The sequence below is a fragment of the Punica granatum genome, chromosome 5 (genome assembly GCF_007655135.1).
Source record: "Punica granatum isolate Tunisia-2019 chromosome 5, ASM765513v2, whole genome shotgun sequence".
In the NCBI taxonomy this organism is placed as follows: Eukaryota; Viridiplantae; Streptophyta; class Magnoliopsida; order Myrtales; family Lythraceae; genus Punica; species Punica granatum.
The window spans coordinates 25,975,777-26,000,769 of NC_045131.1; the positions used below are offsets into that span (position 1 = coordinate 25,975,777).

Genomic DNA, 24,993 nt, shown 5'->3' on the forward strand with positions numbered 1-24,993 from the left:
AACTTGATTAATTCATCGACTTTACAGTGTCAAAACGGGCGAGTCAAGTGCAACCCTAAATCACGCGGTAAATAAACAAAACGACAAGCTTAGCAAACTAGAGTACCAAAAGGGTATGCGGGATATAGGCCCGCACGTAATAGAACCCCGAATTCGGAATTTCCGGTTCCGTATGACCATTGCCTTAGCATTTAGGTGTACTTCATACCCCTAGACCCGGGGCGACTCAACGGCTCTCAACCTACGGGTCGTAAACAGTAAGTGGCGACTCCTTCTCACGCGTGTCCCCACAGGAAGGTGGATACTCTCAAGCCGCGTTGCATTTAGGCGCGCGCATGCGTGCCCCGATGAGATAAAATTCGGGTGCGTACATACAAGTGAAAGTATAAATTGTAACAAGAATTAATAAATAAAGTAACGTTTCTCTGGAAAGGATTTACTTTGTAGGATGTGCCGGGTTGGGAGTTCGGAGCGAACAACAATGCTATGTATGTTGCAGACCGAATTTAATCAATTAATGTTGATCGATATACTTCTAGTCCTTGATCATCCGATCGACTATGGGACGAAGAGCCTGGAAGGTGTAATAATATGCCTTCTCTGTGGGGTGGATCGAGTCCCAGAAAATGTACTTGGTGGCGTCCGAGCATACAAAGGACTTCCGGTTGCAAAGAAATGCTGCTTCAAGGAGACCACTGCCACAGCACCCGCTGCTCACTTCTTCAAACCCTGCAACACATTATAAATGTTGTTTGACAAAACTCTCCTAAGATCATTTCTCCAACTAATCCGTAAGGGGTTATGAAAACTTCAAAGAGCATACATATACGTATGTGCCAGCTTACCATATCTTTGGTAGCCTTGGATCATGTCGAGTAAAGGCCCGTAAATATCAGCATAGTAAAGTCTTGTTCCATGGATTGCTAATTGGCCCTGCAATGTGCCCAATTCGGACTGGAGAAGAGCATCGTAACTCTTAGCAACAGCAGAGAACCGGTCAATACACTGTCTTGGTGCAAAGGCATAGTCGGAGTTTAGGGTTATCATGATCGGCAAGCAGCCCATCGGAGGCAGCCCTACCACGGCTATTTTCCTTGCCCCTAGGCTCACTAGCCCCTGCAAAAACAATTTCCCCCCATCATATCAAACTTGTTATACCATTTATACAGATTTGCACTCTAAGATATGGGATCCGTATTTTGATTGCTCGATCATAGGTCGTTTCACATTGGTGTGACTTCATAGAGATTTTTAGCACATAGACATAAGGTAGTAGCCTATGTAAAGCCAGGTTCCTCTGTTTCCCATGAATTGGACTCTAATTGTTGAATTTCACTAGAATAGTTGGTTTGTGACGAAATGTGCAACATATGTATTCCAAAAAGACGTCTCAACTTTAATAAGGTTTTACTGGGGGAGGAAGAAAATAGTTTTCACTTTTAAGTTTATTCGAAATGGATGTCATGTCTCTTCCGATTTATAAAAATATATAAACTTGCATTCTATATAGACTACAAATTCAAATAATAATTATAGATGAATAATAATTGCTTAAATACGCATATTTGATAATAATGAATGCTGCAATATTTACGCATAAAAAATATGAATAACTTTAAGATATTTTAATGATAGTTTGAAATATTGCATATTATTTTATTTTTTATTATATTTATATGTTGAAATAAAATTATATATTGTTTAGATAATACATTTACTATGGTCATAATAGAAGGGTGGTCTTCCCCCTCTGACTTTCGAGTTCTAGACCCGCCAGTACCTACTCTTATACAGTTCTACGGCCCTATGGCATCCCTTATAACCAAAAAGAGATGAGGGCTAAAGTTTATATTGGTTTTGCATACCAAATTTGCCCTTCATTCTATTTATAGTTTAGCTGCATTAGTCCCAGAGCATCTTAACTACTGCGTTAACTACCCTACCAACCATTTTAAAATTTCAATAAATAGTTGGAAAGGTGATGAATTACTGTTCATGTTGAACGACGTGGAATTTATAGCTATACTACCCCCCAGAAAATGAATGGCAAAAAAAGTGTGCACAATAGGAAAATAGAGAACATTTGTCACTCCCAGTTACAATAAATATTATTCTTTTAAGACAAATACATTAAATAGTATTACTACCAATAAAAAGGAATTTGATGCAGCGGTATTACTCTTAAGTTTGGAAATAAGAGGTCCCGATTTTTCAAAAGTTGAAGCTTCGTGTCCTTCAATGAAACAAATAGAAAAAAAATAAAAAGAAAAGATAGAAAACTAACAATATACTCGTATGCTATCACGGGTGGTAGAAAAGTCTGAAAGCAATTATTAATTATGTGAAATTGTCAAATTTCATGTAGTGATTTGAATTCCAAGAATTCCCATCAGTCTGGATAAAATGTACGTGAAATAAATAATTGAAAAATAGAACTAAGTGGGTTTTGCTTTAATTTTTGGACGAGAAAGGTTGCGTGCATATCAGGCCATGGATTCCTTTACCTGGATGAACTCTTTAACATGTTGTATCACAAACTGCTGATAGTTGAAGACATTGTAGCTCTTCCTTCGGATTGGTACTGTGAAATAATTCACAACAAAATCGTTCGTTCCGGCGCTGATTAAGATTATAGCCCTGTTTATGTGATGTTCGGTCCGTTCCTTTCCAATCGCATCCTCGAGCCTTTTTCTGTATTCCTTGAAATATTCCAGCTGCCTCGGCAGAGAGACCACATTCTGCAAAATTAACAAATAACGCCAGAGTCAGTTATTGTGGGACTTAATTAAAATGGAAGGAATGCTTATCGACTAGGAAATGTTGCAACCACTATACATTTTTTTTACCCCCCTCATGCGACAATTTCGTGATGTAATCGGTAGATACATAGACAAATTAAACCAGATGCAGAAGAAGCATACACTTAGTGTGGGTGTGAGCGGGTCGAACCCGGATCCAGCTGAGGCAAAGCTAACTCCCGTCATCAGCTCGTCCAAGCTCAGACTCGGGTCCAAATACGGAGGCACATAATCCTTGATCCCCACATATGAAACTGCATTCATACAAAAACAATACATCCATGTTATTTTCTTTAAAATTTGTAAGCACCTGCAACATATGCATAGATATTATGTGCTCATGCATGTATCGGCTCTAAAAACATCGGCAAATCACAAAAGCTGAAACTGCTCGATCAGTTCAGTCAACCCCTACTGGACTATGTTATGCTGGCAAGTAAATTATAAATAATAACCCTTACTTATGTAGTCCGATGCCAACCGGCCGTTGGTGAATCTTCCGGTGGGTTTCTGACCAACAAAGTCTCTTCCATAGGGCGGGAAATTGCCCTTGAAAATGGTCTTTATGTAGTTGTTGTTCCCCGGGTCCGAGGTCGAGTCCCCAAACACAAAGATGGCTGAGACCGTGTTATTTGGAGCTCGGTGTTCTGGTAGAGATTGAGCTTTAGGGATGAGCTCAATGAAGAAGAAGAAGAAGAAGAGAGGTAGAAGAATAAGACAGAGAAGAGGCTGGTGATGGAACTGAGGATATTGTCTTGTGGAAGAATCCATGTGAATGAGAGCAACTGAGGGACGTTGGCTGATTGTGGGTGGGCTTGAATTTAATATATATAGAGAAACAAAACATGGGATTCTCACCTAAATTTGGTGTACATACTAAGTGTATCCACACAGTAAATATTATTATATCATATCATAATAATAATAATTCTAATTGAGTATGTCATCTAAATTTGGCAGTGCTAGCTGTTGCTTTGTTATATAAAAAAATTGCTCAAAAAAAATTACTCAAAATTCAACGCTGAATTTATTATAAGATAATTAAGTATTAGGAAGACAGTAATTTTTCTTTTGTGAAAACACGAGGTACCTGGCTCTGTTTAGCGGTCGAGCGCAATTCTCAGCTAGGCATCAGCTTGGCCTGGTCCGTGAGATGTTTCCTACAGGTTGCAATTTTCCTGCACTTACAGGTAAAGTCCTTTGTCAAACATGATACATCTCGTACCAATGAAGGTTCAGATATAGAGAATCAGAAGGAGTAATCTTTCACAATTATATGTTCACTATCAATATGGACTGATTCAAGTGGTTTGATAATTATTTCTTTTAAATAAGGTTTTGCGTTCGAGTATGACGAATAGAGAAAGTCCACGTAGGGAGAATTTTATCCCTTAATGGGCCAACCCATCTTGAGCTAGATTAGTTGGGACACATTAGGTTTTCAGATTCCGAGATACACGCCGAATAACTTGTAAGAGAAAACGGCGTTTACTCCCATTAAAATTAACCAAAAGTACACAATTTTGGGATGCTTCACCTGATGCTGCTTTCAGTTAAATAGTGAAAAAGCACTAGTTAGATCTCCTATCATAGTCCCAAATGATTGTCGTCGTCGATCAGTACATAATTACGGATAAGTAAACTACTAGCTGGTATTTTTAATGGACGAATTTCATCTGCAGTTACAATTGGGAGTTTGTAATCACCAAAAGCACTTTGCTTTCAGGGTTAGCCTAGCCGGAGTTAGGATTGGTTTTCGTCAATAGAATGAGGACAGCTCGTGGTATCATTGGAAAAAAAAAAAACATAATAGCTACAGCAGGCGTAAGGTGTTCAATTATAGAACTAAATCAGTGATGTAGGGACCGGTTTGAATTGCCAATCTGAACCAAAGTACGAACTCTTGGTGTGACTCGACTTAATTCATAAAATAAATCTTCCAACATTTAATGTGGTCGCTGTGGTTTGAGAACCAAACCTGTCTGGATTTATTCTAAGTGGTCTCAACCACTCATCCCTTCAAATTACTCTTGCCCCCCAAAATGGAATTTGCTTCGTTGTGGCACGACAAGCATATGATCAGTCGTAGTATTCTTAAATTAAGTTGAACAAATAATTTGACTTGGTCATCAATTTTACCCGAACGGTTGATTTACCATGCATGGCTTCATAAGTTTTCAAGTAGAAACAAACATTAATTCTTGTCATAATATCTTGATATATATACTCACGCACCTAGCTGTTGGATTCTGCTCGTCGGGAAAGAAAAGAAGTTGCTCATTCTAGGATTCGCTTTGCTTATAGATATGGTGATTTTAGAGCCGATATGAAGATCTACCTACTTAATTTATAGTTACGTGTTTTTTCGGTTATAATGGAGGCCCATGAACCTAGTACGTTGAAATAAAAATCCTAAATATCTAACAAAGGGATATGGGTAGTCACACTGGATATCGAACTTGAGACCTCTTGATTACCAAGAGAGAGATGCACCACTGTGTTATTCCCTCTCTTGATATAGTTCCGTGTTTATATATGTGTGTGTGAGAAGAAAGACCAATTGCCATATTGAAACACACAAAATAGTTGTACAAGAGGAAGTGGTTTTGGCTTGTGGCATAAGGAGTGGACTTGGAAGTAAGAGGCTCTAGGCTCAATCTTCATCGGTGGGACTTATGTGCTAATTTATTTCGCTTTAATTTATATTTTTTTTATATTTGACCCATAGGCCTCTGTTATCACCGAAAAAAAAGGAAATGGTTGTAAAAAAAAACCATCTTTAGTCCGATAGATCCAAGGTTTTTTTATTTTTTTTATTTTTACAAATTTTGGATTCAGAATTGTTTGCATATACAAAATTTGTTGAATTTATTCCCTAGATTGTTGCATAAATTTCACTTACTGGACTAGTACCAATATAAAAATTAATTCATTATACATTGCCATGACATGTAGTAAATGTGTATAGATTTGTTTGGTCAATTTCACCTTTTGAAATTACTAGTCAATCTATATGACTTCTGACCTTTTCTTTATTTTCCGATGCTGTTTCAACGTTCAAATCAAGACAAATTGATTTCGGTTTTTAACTGTTGAAAAGGCAAATGAAAATGTCTAATGAAAAACTACACATTTAGTCTTATACTTTTTTATTCATTTTCTATTTTTGTTCTTTTTCTATTTTTTTCTCTTTTGACCTTTACCTTACATTACTTTTCTTTTTTTGTCGTTCTGTTAACTCTTTTATTAACTTTGTTGAGTTAGCTTCGTATGGGTGCTCTATCAGTGACACGTCAGCTATTCTCCATTGGCTATTACATGTCAACTTACACATTTGATTCAATTCATCTCTACTTTAAATATGGTTCAAATTATTAAAATAAAATAAAAGAAAATTAATGAAGAAAGAAAGAAGAAGATGAACAAGCGGCAACAGGGAGGGACTTCGCTTGTTCCTCTCTTCATGGAATCCAAGCAAAGCATGAGTAAAATCAAATTTTCAAATCCAAGGGAAATCAAATTAAAACCAACTTGTAAAATTTCTAAGCTAACAAAAACCCTAAAGCAATCAAGCCAATACCAAATTTTACTTCAATACTTTCCTTTCACTACCATTTCTTAATTTGAAGATTTGTTGTTGGCTTTGATCAATGTGGGTCTTTCTCTTTGGAGTTTCAAAGTAAATTTTCAAACATTTTCTGTAAAATCTCAGAATTAACAATGAACTTTTTCTTTCATTGAATGAGAAGACTCAACAAAGGAGAGGAATGCGAAGTATATATACTAAATTGGGAGCAGAGCATAAAAATAGAAGCAACATTGAAATGAGGAGTTTAACTTTACTACTTGGCCTTCTTGTTGGATTCCTGTTCGTCTTATTCTTCTTCTTTTACTGCTTGCATGTTCTTTGATTTTCTTTATTTTTCCTTCTTTTGAGATAAACCAGATTGGAGTGAAAGATGATGTATACTTTTATAATCGTTTGAATTTTTTACCGATTTCATTTCATTCCTCTTTCTTTTTTGGATAATACATAAATTGCTGACTTGTCATTTATATTGCACCCACAATGACCCGACTCAGCATACGAAAGGATGAATATTGAAACGCAGCGGAAAGTATAGGATGAAAATAGAAAAAAAAATTTAAAGGATGAAAATAGAAAAATTGACTAAGATACAGGACTAAAACTATAGTTTTTCCATGTCTAATCAACTATTTTTAACATTGGAAAGTAAAGAATCGTCTCATTTGTTCTATAAAAGTCTAAGAATAAAAGAAAAATTCTTTCACCTATGACTCGATTGATTCAAATTATTCTGCACTTATTTTTTTAAAATAAATTTTGAATTCGAGTCCTATGAATTAAAAAAACCATGATTAGAAAAAATTTACGTTGAGTGAGGTGACCCATCTCCCATTGGGCTTCTTGATACTAGGTGCACACCAAACAAGAAAAATCAAAGGGGAGAAGAGGTCTTGATATAGTAGCACAAGGTCAACTCAGAACTAAAATGTTCTAAGTTCAATTCTCATCAGTGAGACTTATGTGCTCTTTATTTAGCTCTAATTTTTGTCTTTATACTAAAACCACGTTTTGACCTTAATCTAGTTCGGCTTAGAAGACATTCATAATCGAGCAAGAACTGGAACCAGAATTGCAATTCCTTACGTTTCTTATGCTCGAGGTGTTGCGGCGGTATCCAAGGCCGTGACCATGAAGAAAGCTCTAGATATTCATACATTCGGAGGCGCATAGATGTGGAGCAGCATTCAAGAAGCGCTATTTGGTGGGCCCTACACTTGAGGAGTAACAGCCAAGTCTAAGGCAAGTGTCCAAGATTGAGGTTCCCAATGATTTCAACACTAGGAGGGTCGCGGTTAAGTTTAAAGCCATGACCAAAGAGATAGCATTTCGGATTCCAAACCTATGAAATGGAATGTGAGGCAACATCCAATGCTATAAGACAAAATTAATGACGACGAAATTGGCCGCAAAAGTAGTGACGACGAAATTGGCAACATCCAATGTTGTGTAGTCTCGCTAAAAGTGATATATCTTGCTGTAGAAAATTCAGACTGAAGTGATTCAAAGCTCTAAAGAAAGTTGAGTGAAAGAACTACAATTTTCATGTTTTCACTTCAACCCAGTTCTGATTATAAGATGCTCGGCCACAGTGAAGAATTGTTCGCGGCCAATTTTTCAGTTTTGCACAGTTTTAGTCCAAGTCTCATATCTAGTTCCTCGAGACTTGGATCGAGCTAATTCCAAATGCTATAGGAAGCCGAGAGGCAGCCCTACAACTTTCATGTTTTCACCTCGAGTCAATTCAGCTTCAAAGATACTTGAAATTGCACAGAATACATCATATTATGGAGCCTTGGGTTTGGAGGAAGCAAGTACATTGAGCATCGACAATTGACTGATTATGGCTCATGTTCAAGTAAGTTAATCTCGATGACTTCTTTGGGTTATAATTTGCAGTTTGCTTTCTTCATCAACATACATCTTTGGTTTGCTATAGTATATGGCCGAAAGTTGTTATGTGGTATGGCCTATAACAGGTCTTCCTATCGTTCTTGCTCATTTGTAATTCATGTTGCATATTCTTCGGTTCACATTTCTTGGCCAATTGATTGTGCAGCGAATGTCCTAGACTTGCCCACTTGGTTAGGAAAATTATATTGCCATTTGGAAAGCCTTGGGAAAGAAGGTCTTACTCATTGCAATTAGGCTAAACACGACGAATATTCAAGACTGGCCACGTTTAGGCCACCTCTTTATACGACAAAGGAAAAAGGAGCTCAACATGGAGGCATATTTCACCCTAAGCCACCTCAACAAGTATTCCAAGTCAATGCTAATGTAAGGCAAGGCCATACCAAACCCAACCTTGTCCATGCTCTCGGCCTACATCAACACTGTGGTTATGAAAATCTAAAAGAGCTCCATTTTACATTCGTAATGAAGTTGAGCAGAGACGAGGCAACGTCAATTCCATCTCCTCCATGGCAGCATTTGTTGCGGTGTTCATGTCCTCCAAGTCTGCATCTTCCTTTGTGAGCTTTGTCCTATTGCTTCTAGCCACTCAAACCTCACTTTATTATTTCATTGCATTAAATCAACAACGAGGCTTATTTTCTAGTAGTCATAATAGAGGATGGAGGCATTCACGATGCTTCATCATCAAGGCAGAGGCTAACCTCGGTCAACCTCAGAAAGGCCAGTAGCAAATTTATTGAATTGAGCCCCTGCCCGAGTACGAAGGCAAGGTTGGCCTCTATCCGTCTGTTCTTCAACCTCAAGGCTAGCCCTTCCCGAGTTAGAAGACGAAGAGTCTCCATCTTCATAGCAAGATTGGCCTCAGTAGAGCTATACTCTTCTTCAAGCTCTCCCTCGCTACGGACAACCTCTATTCAAGACTGGTGGCCCCATCTCCCAGCCAGACTTAGAAACTCTTTTCTCCCTCAACTAGTCTCCCACTTCAGCTGTCTTATTCACCACATCCAGCCCACTTCTACACCAGCCTTGCTAATGGATATCTAGAAGAAAGGAGCCAAGGCACCTTTTACCTTCTTCACATCAGCTAGCCGCGAGACCTTTGGAGCCTCAATTGGTACATTCCCGGCTATTGCTTCAAATGCTGGAAGTAACTGGCCAAGGTTGTCAAAGATGTCATGGAGACCTTAGTTCACTCCAGCTTGTGGATGGATAGCCTGTTGGCGGAAAAAAGCGTAACAACTATTAAAGCCATGAGGACGACATTCTACATTTCAGAATTCCTCTTATCATCACTTCAAGGGCTAGTGCGGAAATTCTTAATTTTACATATCAAGTCCAGTTCGATTTTCTCTCACGCAACTAGACATGCGTGGGTATTATTTGTTGAGTTATGGAGCCTGAAGTACTGTGAATCCGGATCGAGATCGGCGATCCAACTCATATTGTATTCGGCCCATTGGGGATGTAATTAGGGTTTGTTCCCTTTAAAACAGCAGTTTATATCTCTTGTAACCCTAACTCAAAATAGTGGATATACCTAACTTGGCAGCGCCCCCAGACGTAGTCAGAATTACTGACGAACTGGGTAATCAATTCCGTGTGTCCCTTTTGCTTTTTCGTTCATATTGTCTTCTACTATCGTACATCAGGCGCAACAATTGGTATCAGAGCTCGGGTTTGAATCGGAGCAATCTACGATGGACGGAGGAAAATTGATGATCGAAAAGTTCGATGGATCGGATTACGGGTTTTGGAGGATGCAGATCGAAGATTATCTTTATGATAAAGATTTGTGGCAACCTCTAGAGGATAAGTCGATCGGGATGACAGAAGCGGAATGGAAGGTGCTGGATAGGAAGGCGATGAGTGTGATTCGTCTGTCGCTGTCGCGGAACGTGGCGTTTCATACAGCGAAGGAGAAAACCACTAAAGGTATACTGCAGGTTTTAGCCGATATGTACCAAAAGCCATCAGTGGCGAACAAGGTTCATCTGATGCGGCGGCTGTTTAACCTAAAGATGTCGGAGAGTACTGCTGTTGCCGAACATCTGAATGAGTTCAACTTGATAACGGCTCAATTGACCTCATTCGCTATCGATTTTGATGATGAAGTAAGAGCCCTAATTTTATTGTCGTCTCTACCAGAAAGTTAGAGCGGAACAGTCACAACTGTTAGTGCTTCAGCGGGGAAGGCAAAATTAAAGTTTGATGAAGTTCGAGATCTGATAATTAGTGAAGAAATTCGCATAAAAGAATCAGGGAAAACTTCGGGATCAGCTTTGAGTACAGAAAATAGAGGCAGATCAGAATCAGGGAATTCGCATCAAGGCAGATCGAAGTCGAGAAGTAAATCTAAGTCAAGACAAGACAAAAGTTCAATTGAGTGCTGGAATTGTAAAAAACGTGGTCATTACAAGAATTAGTGTAAGGCACCGAGAAAGGAAAGGAAAGACAACAACTCAGCAAACGTGGCAACAGAGGAGATTAGTGACGCACTGATCTTGAGTGTCAGCAGTCCGTTGGAATCGTGGGTTTTGGATTCTGGAGCATCGTTTCATTCTTGCCCTAATGCCGATATTATGGAGAATTATACTTCTGGTAATTTTGGTAAGGTTTATCTTGCTAATGATGAGCCTTTGGAGATCGCAGGGAAGGGAGATGTTCGGATTAAAACACCGAATGGACTCGTATGGCAGTTGCGTGGTGTGAGGCACATTCCTGGTTTGAAGAGGAATCTGATTTCTGTAGGGCAGTTGGATGACGAGGGTTATGACCTGTCCTTTGGCTCTAGTTCTTGGAAAATAATCAAAGGGGCCATGGTGGTGGCTCGAGGCAAGAAGGAGGGTACACTGTACATGACCGTGAACAACCATGATAACATTGCACTCGCCAGTGCAAACAGCGATGCAGATTTGTGGCATTGCAGGCTTGGCCACATGAGTGAGAAGGGGATGAAACAGTTATGTTCAAAGGGCAAACTACCAGGTCTAAAAATAGTTGAGCTTGGATTATGCGAGGATTGTGTATTCGGGAAGCAGAAAAGAGTCAGTTTTTCGAAGGCTGGTAAAACCTTGAAGGAGCAGAAATTGGAGCTGGTACATAGTGACTTATGGGGACCAACACCGGTCACATCTCTCGGTGGCGCATCATATTACATGACCTTCATTGACGACTCCACGAGGAAGGTATGGGTTTATTTTCTTAAACGTAAATCTGACGCTTTTGATGCTTTCAGAAAGTGGAAAGCTTTGGTAGAAAATGAAACAGGCCTGAAGGTGAAATGTTTGAGATCTGATAATGGTGGAGAATATGAGCTCGATGAGTTCAAAGAGTACTGTGCTGTGAATGACATTCGCATGGAGAAAACTATTAAAGGAACCCCTTAGCAGAACGGGGTTGCAGAACGAATGAACAGAACCTTGAATGAACGTGCCAGGTGCATGCGATTGAAGTGTGGGTTACCGAAGACATTTTGGGCAGATGCAGTTAACACTGCTGCTTTCTTAATTAATAGAGGACCATCAGTTCCTTTGGACAACGACATACCAGAGGAGGTTTGGAGTGGTAAAGAGGTAAACCTATCATTTCTCAAAGTTTTTGGTTGTGTTTTGTATGTTCATGTTGATGCTACTACTAGAAGCAAACTGGATGCAAAATCTGTGAAGTGTACTTTTATTGGATATGGCGGTGATGAATTTGGTTATATATTTTGGGATGATCAGAATCGGAAAATAATTCGAAGTCGAGATGTCATATTTAATGAGCATGTTTTGTACAAAGACAGGTCGGGTGCACCAGACATTGATAGTGCAGGTACTCAGGTTAAAAGCCCTCAGTTTGTTGAATTGGATATTACAAACTCACGTGTTAGCAAGATTCAGAATGACCAAGAGGTTGTTGAGGCAGAACCAAGTACACCTATAGTTCCGTTGAGGAGATCAGAAAGACAACATCACGCATCGGAAAGGTACTTGCCCTCTTTACACTATCTTCTGTTGACTGATAGTGGTGAGCCCGAATGTTATGCTGAGGCTATGCAGAGTGAGCACTCGAGCAAGTGGGAGCTTGCAATGGAAGATGAAATGAATTCTTTAATGACCAATAGCACTTGGGAACTAGTTGAGCTTCCAAAGGGTAAGAAAGCATTGCATAACAAGTGGGTTTACAGAATTAAAGAAGAGGCGGATGGAAGCAAGCGTTACAAAGCAAGGTTGGTTGTGAAGGGTTTTCAGCAGAAACAAGGTATTGATTATACGGATATATTCTCTCCTGTTGTGAAGCTAACTACTATCATATTAGTTTTGAACATAGTTGCTGCAGAGAATTTATTTTTAGAGCAAATGGATGTAAAAACAGCCTTTCTTCATGGTGATCTTAACGAAGATATATATATGAAGCAACCAGAAGGATACTTGTCCGAAGGTAGCAATGAGCTTGCGTGCAAGCTACAGAAAAGTTTGTATGGATTGAAACAAGCCCCGAGACAGTGGTATATGAAGTTTGATGGGTTCATGCATGAGATCGAGTTCGTCAGATGCAATGCTGATCATTGTTGCTACTTCAAGAGGTTTGACAATAGCTTTATTATTTTGCTATTATATGTTGATGATATGTTGATAGCAAGCTCTTGTGCTCAAGAGGTGTATAAGTTGAAGAAGCAATTGTCCAAACAGTTTGAAATGAAGGATCTTGGAGAGGCTAAACAGGTATGAGGATTAATCGAGATAAAGTGGCAGGAAAGCTGTTCCTTTCACAAGCTGAATATATTGAAAAGTTTTGAAGAGATTCCGTATGGATACAGCAAAGCCAGTAAGTACTCCTATGGGTAGCCATTTTAAGCTATCAATAAGGGATTCACCTAAAAGTGATTCAGAGCGTGCTCATATGGAGAAAGTTCCCTGCGCTTCAATAGTTGGAAGTATTATGTATGCTATGGTGTGTACTAAACCAGATATTGCGCATGCAGTGGGAGTTGTGAACAGATATATGAGTAATCCGGGTAAGCAGCATTGGGAAGCAGTAAAGTGGATCTTCAGATACTTGCGAGGTACCACAGAGAGGGCTCTATGTTTCGAAGGCAAGAACATGGTTTTGAATGGTTATGTTGATGCTGACTTGGCAGGTGATCTTGATAAAAGGAAGAGTACAACTGGGTACGTGTTTACTTTCGGTCGTACATCGGTTTCTTGGGCTTCTAAGTTGCAGAAGACAGTGACTTTGTCTACTACAGAAGCGGAATACATAGCAGTGACAGAGGCTAGTAAAGAAATGATATGGCTGCAGAATTTCTTGTGTGAACTGAGGAAAGAGCAGAAGAACAGTATTCTTTACAGCGATAGTCAGAGCGCTATTTTCTTAGCTAAGAATCCAGTTTTTCATTTGAGAACGAAGCACATTGAGTTGAAGTATCATTACATTCGACATCTCTTGGAAAAGAAGACTTTTCAACTGATGAAGATTCGTGGAAGCGAGAATCCTGCTGACATGTTAACTAAAGTTGTGACCTTAGAGAAGTTGAAGCTATGCATGGCTTCAACTGGCCTTGGAACTTGAGGAGTTCGAGGATTGGCGCCGCCATCATTTATGGGTTATTTGTTGACTATGAAGATGAAGAGATAATTACATTCGTGTTCAGTCTCCAAGTGGGAGATTGTTGAGTTATGGAGCCTGAAGTACTGTGAATCCGGATCGAGATCGGCGATCCAACTCATATTGTATTCGGCCCATTGGGGATGTAATTAGGGTTTGTTCCCTTTAAAACAGCAGTTTATATCTCTTGTAACCCTAACTCAAAATAGTGGATATACCTAGCTTGGCAGCGCCCCCAGACGTAGTCAGAATTACTGACGAACTGGGTAATCAATTCTGTGTGTCCCTTTTGCTTTTTCGTTCATATTGTCTTCTACTATCGTACATCAGGCGCAACATTATTTATACTAAATTTTCGAACCTAGCGATAATTGTGGAGCTCGTGTGGCGCGTGATGGATAAGATGGATTTTATGGGTATAATTGGGCTCACGAGACAACTCGTTATTGATTGTATAAGATAAGCAAGGCCCATGCAAGGAGAATGGCCCGTGATCGAAACCCAATCCGAGCCCACAGCATCACCTGATTTTAGACAGCCGCTTGGAGATTGGGTGGCAAAAGAATGGAGGTTGTGGGTTATTTCTAAGCTAAGGTGGAACGAACATGGAAGCATCTCAAGATGGCATGAAAGGATATATCCTTGGCGCTCAATTGGAAAATAGATTATTATGCACATGGTGTCCAAGACATTTCTTGAATAGGGAGAAGATTATATAGATGGTCGACTTCCATATAAAGGAGATATAAATAGAAGATAATGTTGGATAAGGAAGGACGAGCTTTGGATTGACATGATGTTATCTCATATATTTGGATTCCCTTATCTTAGTTTCAGCGATAAGGAATAATGGAGATTATTTTCAAGTTTGCTACATTATTTCTTCATTTTGTTGACCTGACTCTGGATAGTGGTCCAGGGTCTACCAAGCCGTTTTGTTAGAGTTCAGGAAGATTGCTGCTGGTAAGCCTCTTTGTTGCTCTCAAGTACAGGTGCACCAAAACATGGTGCTAATATATTCTATATAGATCAGTGAAAATTAAGAAAACATTTGATAATGATGATGATGATGATGATGATGATGATGATATTGATATATAGATTTTTAAGATTTTAATAATTATTATTATTATGTTTTTCTTTTCTTTTTTTTGTGCACGTTATACAAATTTATTACATGTGGTATTCCAAAAGTCGTTGAATGACAAGCCTTCATTTCAAGATTTGGTACAAATGGAAAATAATGATGAATGCCCCAGCACTTATATATTATATATAGATATGGTGAAAGCTACGAAAACATTTGGTATATAATATTAATTATTATTATTTTTCTCTCCAGTAATTATCTTTGTCCCCAACAATTATAATAATAACTATTGTTTTGTCCTCAGTAATTATGTCATTTAGTGAAAGTTAAGAAAACATTTGATGATGATTATGATGATAATATTGATAATATTGATATATTGATAATAACAATGATGTTTTTCTTTTTCTATGTAAGTTACAAAAAATTATTACATGTGGCATTTCAAAAGTAATTGAATAAGAAGCCTCTATTTCAAGATTTTGTGTAAATGGCAAACAATGTTGAGTGTTACAACAATTATATATTATATAAAGATTGATTATTAATTTTCGTTGTTGGTAGTAATATGTAGTTCACTTGGTCAATTTGAACTTTTGAAGTTACTAGTAAATTTATTTGATTTTTGACCTTTGTTCTGTAGAGCCATTTTAGCATCGAAGGCAGTAACGTTCTAGAAGATTGAATTGTCTTTCAACGTTGAAAAGGCAAAGTATATTTCCTAATCAATTATTTTTAGGACAAATTTCACAAATACTCCTTTCTTTCGTTAAAGGATCATGCTATCCTTTATTTTAAAAAATGGACAATGCAATCCCTGATTCAATGACCTTGCAGCACTTGTAAATTTATAAATTTTACCTACATGGGATGGAACTTCCTTAAAATGGGTGTTTTTGGAATATATCCTTATCTTTTAACATTGCAGAGTAAAAGAATTTGTCTTATTTGTTTCATAAAAAAGTGTACGAAATGTTCTTAGTTATTAATATTCATTATTCTTCCAAGATTTCAGTTGACCAAGCACGAAATATTCTTAGTACGAAATGTTCTTAGTTATAAATTTTATGTTATATTTCAGTTGTAAGAATAATCTTAAATTACTTGGCAACTTTACTTTCATAGACACTAGGCCAAAGTCCCGCGCAATGCCACGGGTCTAGAATTTTTTTAATTATTTATTATTTGCATTATATCAATTTATTTAATAATGTGGGTAGCATATAGACCAAAAATAAATCAGACAAATAATTATCTATAAAAAGAATTTGCTAATTTACTTTTAACTTTTTCATAACTTGATGGTTATTAATTAATTGAATTATTTAGAGTCCTTAATGATTATATTTGAAATTGGTCTTATTTCGTTCTTTGCCAATCCTTAATGTCGATCGCATGAAAATATACCAACTTTCAATTTGGTATGCGTTTAGTAAGATGTCAATTTTGCTTCTAAATTGGTGGAATTTGCCAGCGTGATACTTAACAAATCCATGTGGTTCACCAAAGTTAACCTAAGTGGGTTCTAGCAGAATATTTTCAATAGGTTGTTGGTAACCCTACAAAAACAGTGGTGGCCTTGGCGCCCCACCGCATAAAAAAAATCAAGTGAAAGGAAAAGGAAAAGAAAAAGGGGGTAAGGGTTTCTTTTTATATAAATTTCAAAATTAATATTCGACGTCTCTTCTCCTTAAATAAGATACAGAGTTTTTTTCATGTGACGATTGGTAGAGATTTACCCTTTAGTAGGTAGACCAGAGAATGAACATGAAATAATAGAGCTCCATTGCCTTCTTTCAGATACTAGAGGTACAAAAAAAAGATCCAAAATTAATCCCTCTAATTAAGTTAAAAAAGGACCTGAGAGTTTCAATTTGCAATGTAGATCTAAAATTTCAAAAAGAAAATATTATATATAAGCTAATTTTTTTGATGTAATTTTTTTTAAAAGAAAATTTTCTAGCTAAAAACGGGGGAAAAAATACAACGGTCCAACTACGACGAACGGTCATTTAGTCGAGGGTTTAATTGGGTTATCCGTAATATTTTCCATGTCGGATTTACAATTATTGGGCAAAAGAGGGGATTTTTTTAAAATGGTGGAATTAAATGTTCGTTGAAATAATTGGTCTAATCATAATGGTTATTTAGGTTGAGTGGTTAATCAGGTCATCGATATCTTTTCATGCGGGTCTAAAAAACACCGAGGAAAAAAGTAAATAAATTTGTTCTTTTTTTTAGAAAAAAAGAGGAAGTGGCTAAGGGGAAAAGCTCCCCACTCGCCACCACACATCTAATAGGGACCTGTAATAGTTTCTTTATATAATATAATTGTCTCTAGAGATTAGTATTTTCAATTGAAGTCATCTAAAAATTTACGGGAATATCACTATCCTTAATTATAATAGATTCTTTGAAGTGCCTTTTATTTTTTATTTAATTATGGCCGTTGCAGCTAATGGCTAGAAATGTGGCTGTTGGCGGCAACGGCAAAATTCTATTTTTTTATTTTTTATTTTTGTAACTTTTTTAATTTTCCTAATATAACATCACTTCAATTTCACCCCAAATTACTCTTTACCTTCTTCTTCTACAAGCAAAAAAGAAAATGGTGGATCCAAATCAATTTTCACAAAATCCGAATGCTCTTGGATTTTACACCTAAAATCCGAGATTCCCCTAAAATTCAAATTCTTAAAATCCCAACTCTCATTCAAATTCTAAGTTTCACCCTCCAAATTATCATCATCCCTACCCTCCGTATTGTCAACCCAATTTTCCATACCACGTCCCATATAACTCACATTAAGGATATGCGGGTTCACCCTCCCAATTCATGGGTGGCTCCCAATTTATATAATATAATTGTCTATAGAGGTTAGTATTTTCAATTGAAATTATCCTAAAATTTAAGAGAATACCACTATCCTTAATTAGAATGGATTCTTCGAAGTACCTTTCCCACCATTCTATCTCAAGTTGTTGGTCTATTGAGCTTTAATCCTTCTATGTCCCATTTGATGTGTTATACGAACAAGTGACGAGACGAAGTTGTTGAATAATAATAGTAGATTTCAAGATTATTTTTTTCGATGTGTATTTTAGTATCCAAAAGCTAAACAGCCCCCGACTAATCAAGTTCAAGCCGGGTCGGCTCATTAAGATGGTCTCCATGGGGTGTAGACGCACTTCTAGAGACATGCACAGCTGGAGAGGATCGGCATGCGTCTCACCGTGTGACAAATGGACCCACCTGGCAGCTGCTTTTCCTTTTTATTTTTTTTTTAGCTATGGCCGTTGGCGGCAACAGCCAAATCCTTTTTTTTTTTATTTTTTTTATAATTTTTTAAAATTTTACTATAGATACCCACATAACATCACTTCAATTTCACCCAAATTCTTCTTCTTCGTCTTCTTCCAAATCAATTTTCACAAAATCCGAATACTCCAGGATTTTACACTCAAAATTCGAGATTCCCCCAAAATTCAAATTCTCAAAATCCCAACTCTCATTCAAATCCTAATTTTCACCCTCCAAATTATCATCATCCATATCTTCCATATTATCAACCCAATTTCCCATACCACGTCCCATATAACTCACATTACGGACATGCGGGTTAACCCTCCCAATTTATGGGTGGCTCAGGTTATGCAACTGGAGCTAAGAGTACACATTTTTGCTCCATATGAGGAATATATCCGAAATCATATCAAGTTTCTAGATAGAGAAAAGCATCGACAATTACAAAGACTTGGTAGAACATACATGGCAATTTCACCATACCCACTAAATTGTCATTCGATATGTAATTTTTTCTAATGGGGTGTAATTTTATTTTTAACGTCATGCAATTTTTTTAACGTCGCATAATTTTATGTTATTGTAATGAATTTTAATTTTTACTGTAATTAGGGTTGATTAACAACTGAGTATTCAATTTTTCTTAGAGGTCCTGTCTAGGGAAGAAATGAAGTTTTAGATCTATACATAGGGAAAGCCGTTTTTAATTAATTTAAATATATATTTATTATTCATTTAAATATTTTTTGTATTTTTAAATTATGTTTAATTAATATAATATGTATGTCGGCCCTCATTACAAACTTGGGATTAGAGACTTGCACTGGAGTGGGATGTCTCTCATTTTCTTTGAGTGTGCCTCAGTTTGACATGATGCCTATGTGGTAGTGTGAGGGCGCACTTTAGAGACTTGGCCAAGACTCTTGCATTGGAGATAATCTAAGGGAATAAAACTCTCTCATCATGAATTTTTTCTATACACAAAGCTCGAACTCAAAACTTTGTTTAAGGGGAACAAACGCTGAACCATTTGAACCATCCCATGTTGATTATTTCGAAATTATTTAAAGTGTCTAAAAATACTAATTTAAACTAGCTAAAATTAATATAGGTGATTGACTAATATTTAAAATACAGGATAAACACAAATAGTTTTTATACTCACATTTAAAATAATCAAACTTAATCCAACCCATGATTTGAAAAGTTTTTTTCATCAAATTAATACTGCTTATCTTTAAAAATATCGAAAAAATGCTTATGAGAACTCTCTGAGTCACCCCTTTCCCAAAGGAACTCTTGCATTAATAAAATAAATTCTTGCATTTATTATCTCATATTATTTTGGTTGGACCCGTTAATATCACTCACTCTACCTAGTCGGTCATCAGTCCAGTCTGAAAATAGATTAGTTAATAGATTATTCTAGAAATAACCAATGAGTTGGTATTCAGCAAAGAAAAAGAAAAATAATAGAGTTGGTTAAGGCATGTGTTCTCTTAAACAATATCTCATGCTTAAATTTTGTGAATTGAAAAATATTTACGATTGGAGAATTTTATCGCTTAGCGAGCCAATCTAGTTCAAATCTAAATTAGCCACGATTCGTTGGACCTCTGAATTTTGTATACCAAGTAGTACACGCTAAGAAAAAAAGGTTCTAGAAATGGGATATAAGGAAAATTTCTCACAATTTCCAACAGCACTGGACTCACTCTCTTGCCCTTGTGAAGGGTGTCCTTTAATCTGTCTGGCCTACATGCAGAAATGAATTCCCTCGGCGATTATTCTCACAGGTGTCGATTTTCTTCTTGTTGCCTCTGAACAACTAATTTCGTGAACATTTCCTTATCCCAAAGGTTTCGATCAGGCTGCCCTTTCCATAACAAGAATCCAAAGATTCTCTCTTTGTCCCGATGTGGCCTCCCGTGAATAGTAGTAGCATAATAAGCATTGCGGTAACACACGTTTTTGTCTAGTAATTTAGATATGTCATATTCAATTCTCGTAGAATGATTACCCGGTTTTCTTACACTAAACTAAAGAGCCTCTGTTGTAACTAGAAGGAACATAAATGGAATCATAGCTATAAGGATTTTTATTTTATTATACAAAACTTATAAGCCTCCATTGTATAGGAAAATGCTATCTGCTCTAAGCTATGGGTCACACTTTTAACAAAGAAGAAAATAGAAAAGGGGAAATGAGTTTCTGAAAACATGCACAGTTTTAATTGTTGTAGAAGGGGGTCCGAGAGTAGAGTTAGAATGTGGTAAGAGGCCTAAAGATCACTTTCCTTAAGGCGATTATTCCCCCCACTACAAAGAGTTTGTCGCGAGAACTTCAATTGTAATATCACCTTTAGAATACAATACGACCACTGAGATTTTTGTGCAACAAGAATGGAGATCCCTCCTAAGACTTCTTGAATATATTACCAGGGGAGAGAAACAGAGAGAAAAAGAATAGAGAAAGAGTTTGATTTTCTGTTAATTATTCCTTAACCCCTCTTGTGTTTGTTTATATGAGGAGGACTCGTGATCTTTCGGAAGAGTTATGTCATTCCACACACGGTCACGATTTTTCATAAAAATAACCATCGCGGTTTTGCAACATCCATAAACTAAAGTTGCAACTCCAAGTATGTAGACTATAGGCAGTACACTTGGAGTTGCAACGTCCGAAACCGAAGTTGCAACTCCGAGTATACTGACTTTGGGCAGTACGCTCCGTGTTGCAACTCCCAAAAAAATAGAGTTCCAACTTCGAGTATTTTGGCTTTCTCATGTGAATTCTGAATTACTCCTTCCTCTCACAAGTCACAATCTACAATGATAATTTCACAACATTAATGGCGGGAGCTTGTACTCGAAGTGGTAAGGCGAGCTCCCTTCAAATGGGAACTCAAGTATCCGTGACATGCAAGCTGAGTCGATGCCTCCATGCTGATGCGGCAAGATGATTGCTCTGACGGGATTTAGCATGAGATGAAGCTGAATCGTCGCCTTCAAGCTTGAAGAGAGGGTTGGGTAGTTCTGCCATGATATAAACGACTTGCAATTAGCTAGCAATGTTACATGGGTAGCTCTGCCATGTCAGAAAAACATGGGTGTTCAATGTTACACTTTGAAAAGAAGGGATAAGTTCATTAAAAAAAAAAAGAAGATATGTTATATCATAAAACACGATTTTTTGACTTTTTCATAAAACAACACATAAAATTTTAATTTTTTTCTCATATAGCACAAAGGACCGCGTCGAGGAATTTGAGAACACATATAAATAGATGATTTACCCAAGAAAAGCACAAATAGATGAGAAAATAGAAGGTAATTATTTACAAAATTAATTGAAGACGTATTTGGGTGACAAATAACGAAGAATATGCAACTCGAGTAAGGAGAAAATGCCATACAGTAAAAAATAAGAGCTTGACAAATAGAGTAAGAGGTCCTAGATTCGATTATAATCGGTGAAATATTTCGTGCTTTTATATTGTCTTGTACCTATTTTTTTATTTTTTAGACCCCGAGACCTTATTTGTAATTATATATATATATATATATATAAAGAATAATTAAGAACTTTACACAAGAAGTTCAAATAGTCGACGTTTGGCAGCATAGGAATGTGCTTGATCATGCTCATAGTTGCTCATGTCTCTTCATTTATTCCTTCGATGGATTAATTCTGGGCCTCTATTGTCACCCACCTTCAAGATGGACCCTCTATATTTCTACTTATATAATGCGGCATCATATTGCAATTCAATTATATCATAACCACATTCTTGTTGACCGAAACCCAAATTACTGGTCTTAGTCACCGTCTTCGATCGATCCATTATAAGAATACATAAGAACAAACCAAATTGCCTCACCCTCAATGAGTCACTAGATCAGATCTAGATAAAGACATTGAAAGAGAAAGAGTTTCCAATAATGCAGTAACAATCCTCGATATGAAATCAAACGCTCACTTCTCATAAATGGTACACCCCGAGCTCTGTTGTATGATAGTATACCAGAAATGGGAGGAATTTGATGGAAGTGACAACCAGTCTTAGTCACCACCTTAGGGAGGATCCATTACAATAAAAACACGGGAGAACAAGCTTAGCTATATGAGTTTTCATACAAAATTGACAATTTGTCACCGTAATAAGGCAGTATTTCCATTTAAAAAGTGTGATTCTATTCAAATGCGTAGTATTCTGATATTAGGTAAGTATTTTCCAAAGTACTTAAAAAAGAAAAAGACAAATAATGTGTGTTGATTCAAGCGGTTCGGCTCTTGTTCCGCTCAACTAAAGTCTCTAGTTCGAGTCCTTGTGAATGCAGAAAATCGACGACGGGAGAGTTTTACCTCTTAGTGGGCCAACATGGCTCGACCCGATTAGTCGGAGTCCAATTGCCCTATCCCATACCAAGGTTCACACTAAAAAAAAAGACAAACCCAAATTGCATAAGACAGATGGATTATAATTAAAATAGCAATTTTGGGAAAAAAAAAGGGAGAGAAAAGAATTATATATAATTAAAAAAAAGGATTAAAAAAAATAAAGGTATAGAGGATGAGCAGGAGGAAAGGAAAAGGTTGGCGTGAGGGAGTTGGGGACACCAAAGTAGCATAGATAGATTAGAAATAACAAATATTCACCAAAATTAATTGGAGGACGTATTTGGGATATAAATAATGAAGAATGCTACTGAAAATAAGGAGAAAACGGCATAAGGTAAAAAATAGCTACTACACAAATGGAACTTGGTGCAAAGGTATCGTTTTCAATCTAATTAAAATTAATTAAGAGGTTTCAGATCATTTTAGCTTGTGAGATACTAAAGCTCTCCACGTTCTATATTTCTCATGGCCTATCTATTTTTTTTACCCATAGACCTTATTTGTAATTAAAAATAATAATAAGAAAAAATAATAATTCTACAGAAATGATGAAAATAGACTAGAGAAAGAAAAAAGCTGAAAAATTGTCGACGGTGGCAGCTTCACAGGAAGATAGGAATGTGCTTGATCATTCATGGTTCTTCATCTGTCTTCATTTATTCTTTCTATGAATTTTGGAATTGTATTATCATTCACTTTTAAGATGGACCCTCTGTATTCTCTACTTATATAATGCTGCATCATATTGCGATCAATTATATTACAACAACATTCTTGTCGAACCGAACCTAAAATACCGGTCTTAGTCGCCGTCTAATTAGGATCGATTCGTTATAAGAATATAAAAATCAAGTCACCTCACCCTCAGTGAGTCACTAGATAAAAGCAGAGAAAGAGAGAGAGTTCAATAATGCGACGGAATCAAGAACCAATACATTCAATTTTCAAATTCAATATCCCGCGCTCCGTTTTAATAATATCGGAAATGGACGGAAATGAAAAGAAATTACAACCGGTCATAGTCACCACCTCAGGATGGGTCCATTTATATTAAGAACACAAAAGAACGAACCTAGCTATATATACGGTTTCTTGTCCTTTTGCACGGCCGAGTTCGTTTACCTCACCCTCGGTGGGTTAATAGATATAGTCGAATTTTTTGATGATCAAATGACATCATATGGCGTGAGAAACACAAATTAAATTGTAACAAATAGGAGAGTGAGCATTAATAAGCACTCGAATAATTGCAATAATAAATTTTAATTGTTAAGATCTTATTAGTTTTCACTTTGAAATAGGCCTATTTAAATTTTTTTGATATATAAAGAAAGTGAAAGAAAAGAAAAAAAGGGAGCCAAGCTTATGCAAATATTCGCTTTTCATACACTTTTGCTTCATCTGCTCGTGTCCCCTTCTTGTAATGTAATACCACCTTTCCACAAGAAAAGATATAAAAGAGAGGAGGAGCAAATACGTTTGGAACCCTTCTTTATTGGGCCTTTTTATTTTTATTTTTTTGGGGGGAATGGACCTATTTCATTCATTAAGATGAATCGATGGGTTATCGTCACATAAAAGAAAAATAATATAAAGTTATTTTTTCCAGTAAGGAAAATAATATACGGTTTTGAATTTATTGGAAATGTTAAGGCATCGTGAAATTCTCAAGGTAAGCCGTTAAAATAAAAGTACATTAATTTATGGTACATTTTTCCTCTCTCAGAGGATGCCCATGCAACATCGAAGCAAAATAAACATATACCAGAAGTACCGAATGATAGAAATCGAATACACTAACCAAGAGGTACGGGCCATTACCACTATAACAATTTATCTTTTCCCAAGCATTAATTTCCTAATATATTAGAAAACCCACACCAATATATATAAAAGTAAAATGCAGTTTGCCCCTAACTTCTGAGTGTAGTGGCAAAGTGTCTTCTGGCTTTTAAAAAATTACACTATACCACCCGATCTATCTAAAAAGAAGCTACGTGCACCACCGAATGACTTTTTCGACGAATTTTCCGGCCAAAATTTTAATTTATTGATATCATATGTCAGTTAATAATTTCAAAAACTACAAAAAAAATATTTGGAAAAAAATGAACAGAGAGCAAGAAAGAGGCGGAAGTGGTCGGGCGTGAGGAGGACGCAAGAGAGATTTGAGGACCTCGATTGCCTTGCCCATGTTCGAGTCTTTTGTCGGCTGTACGAGTATGCTTTGGATCTTCTCAAGACTTGAGAGCCTTGAGGATGAAAGAACAACGAGAGATACCCATTTCTCGTCCCATTTACATAAATC

At 36.9% G+C, this 24,993-nt stretch overlaps 1 protein-coding gene across 1 annotated transcript; it reads right to left on the reverse strand.

Annotated features, from left to right (window-relative positions):
• Window positions 1-386: 386 nt before the first annotated feature.
• Window positions 387-3,593, reverse strand: LOC116207179 (GDSL esterase/lipase At5g45960-like). The gene is made up of 5 exons (XM_031540062.1): window positions 3,260-3,593; window positions 2,922-3,052; window positions 2,505-2,738; window positions 846-1,116; window positions 387-729 (listed from the first exon to the last, which is right to left on the reverse strand). The coding sequence occupies exons 1-5, from the start codon at window positions 3,567-3,569 to the stop codon at window positions 536-538; spliced, it is 1,140 nt and encodes a 379-aa protein (XP_031395922.1). The 5' UTR covers window positions 3,570-3,593; the 3' UTR covers window positions 387-535.
• Window positions 3,594-24,993: the final 21,400 nt, after the last annotated feature.

Bases quoted from the DNA above. Each gene is read 5' to 3' on its own strand.
- LOC116207179 (XM_031540062.1), bottom strand. From the start codon at position 3,569: ATGGATTCTTCCACAAGACAATATCCTCAGTTCCATCACCAGCCTCTT. The intron at 2,739-2,921 runs GTATGCTTCTTC...TTAATTTTGCAG, and splicing joins CGCTCACACCCACACTAAGT to AATGTGGTCTCTCTGCCGAG. The intron at 730-845 runs GTAAGCTGGCAC...AATGTGTTGCAG, and splicing joins CCAAGGCTACCAAAGATATG to GGTTTGAAGAAGTGAGCAGC.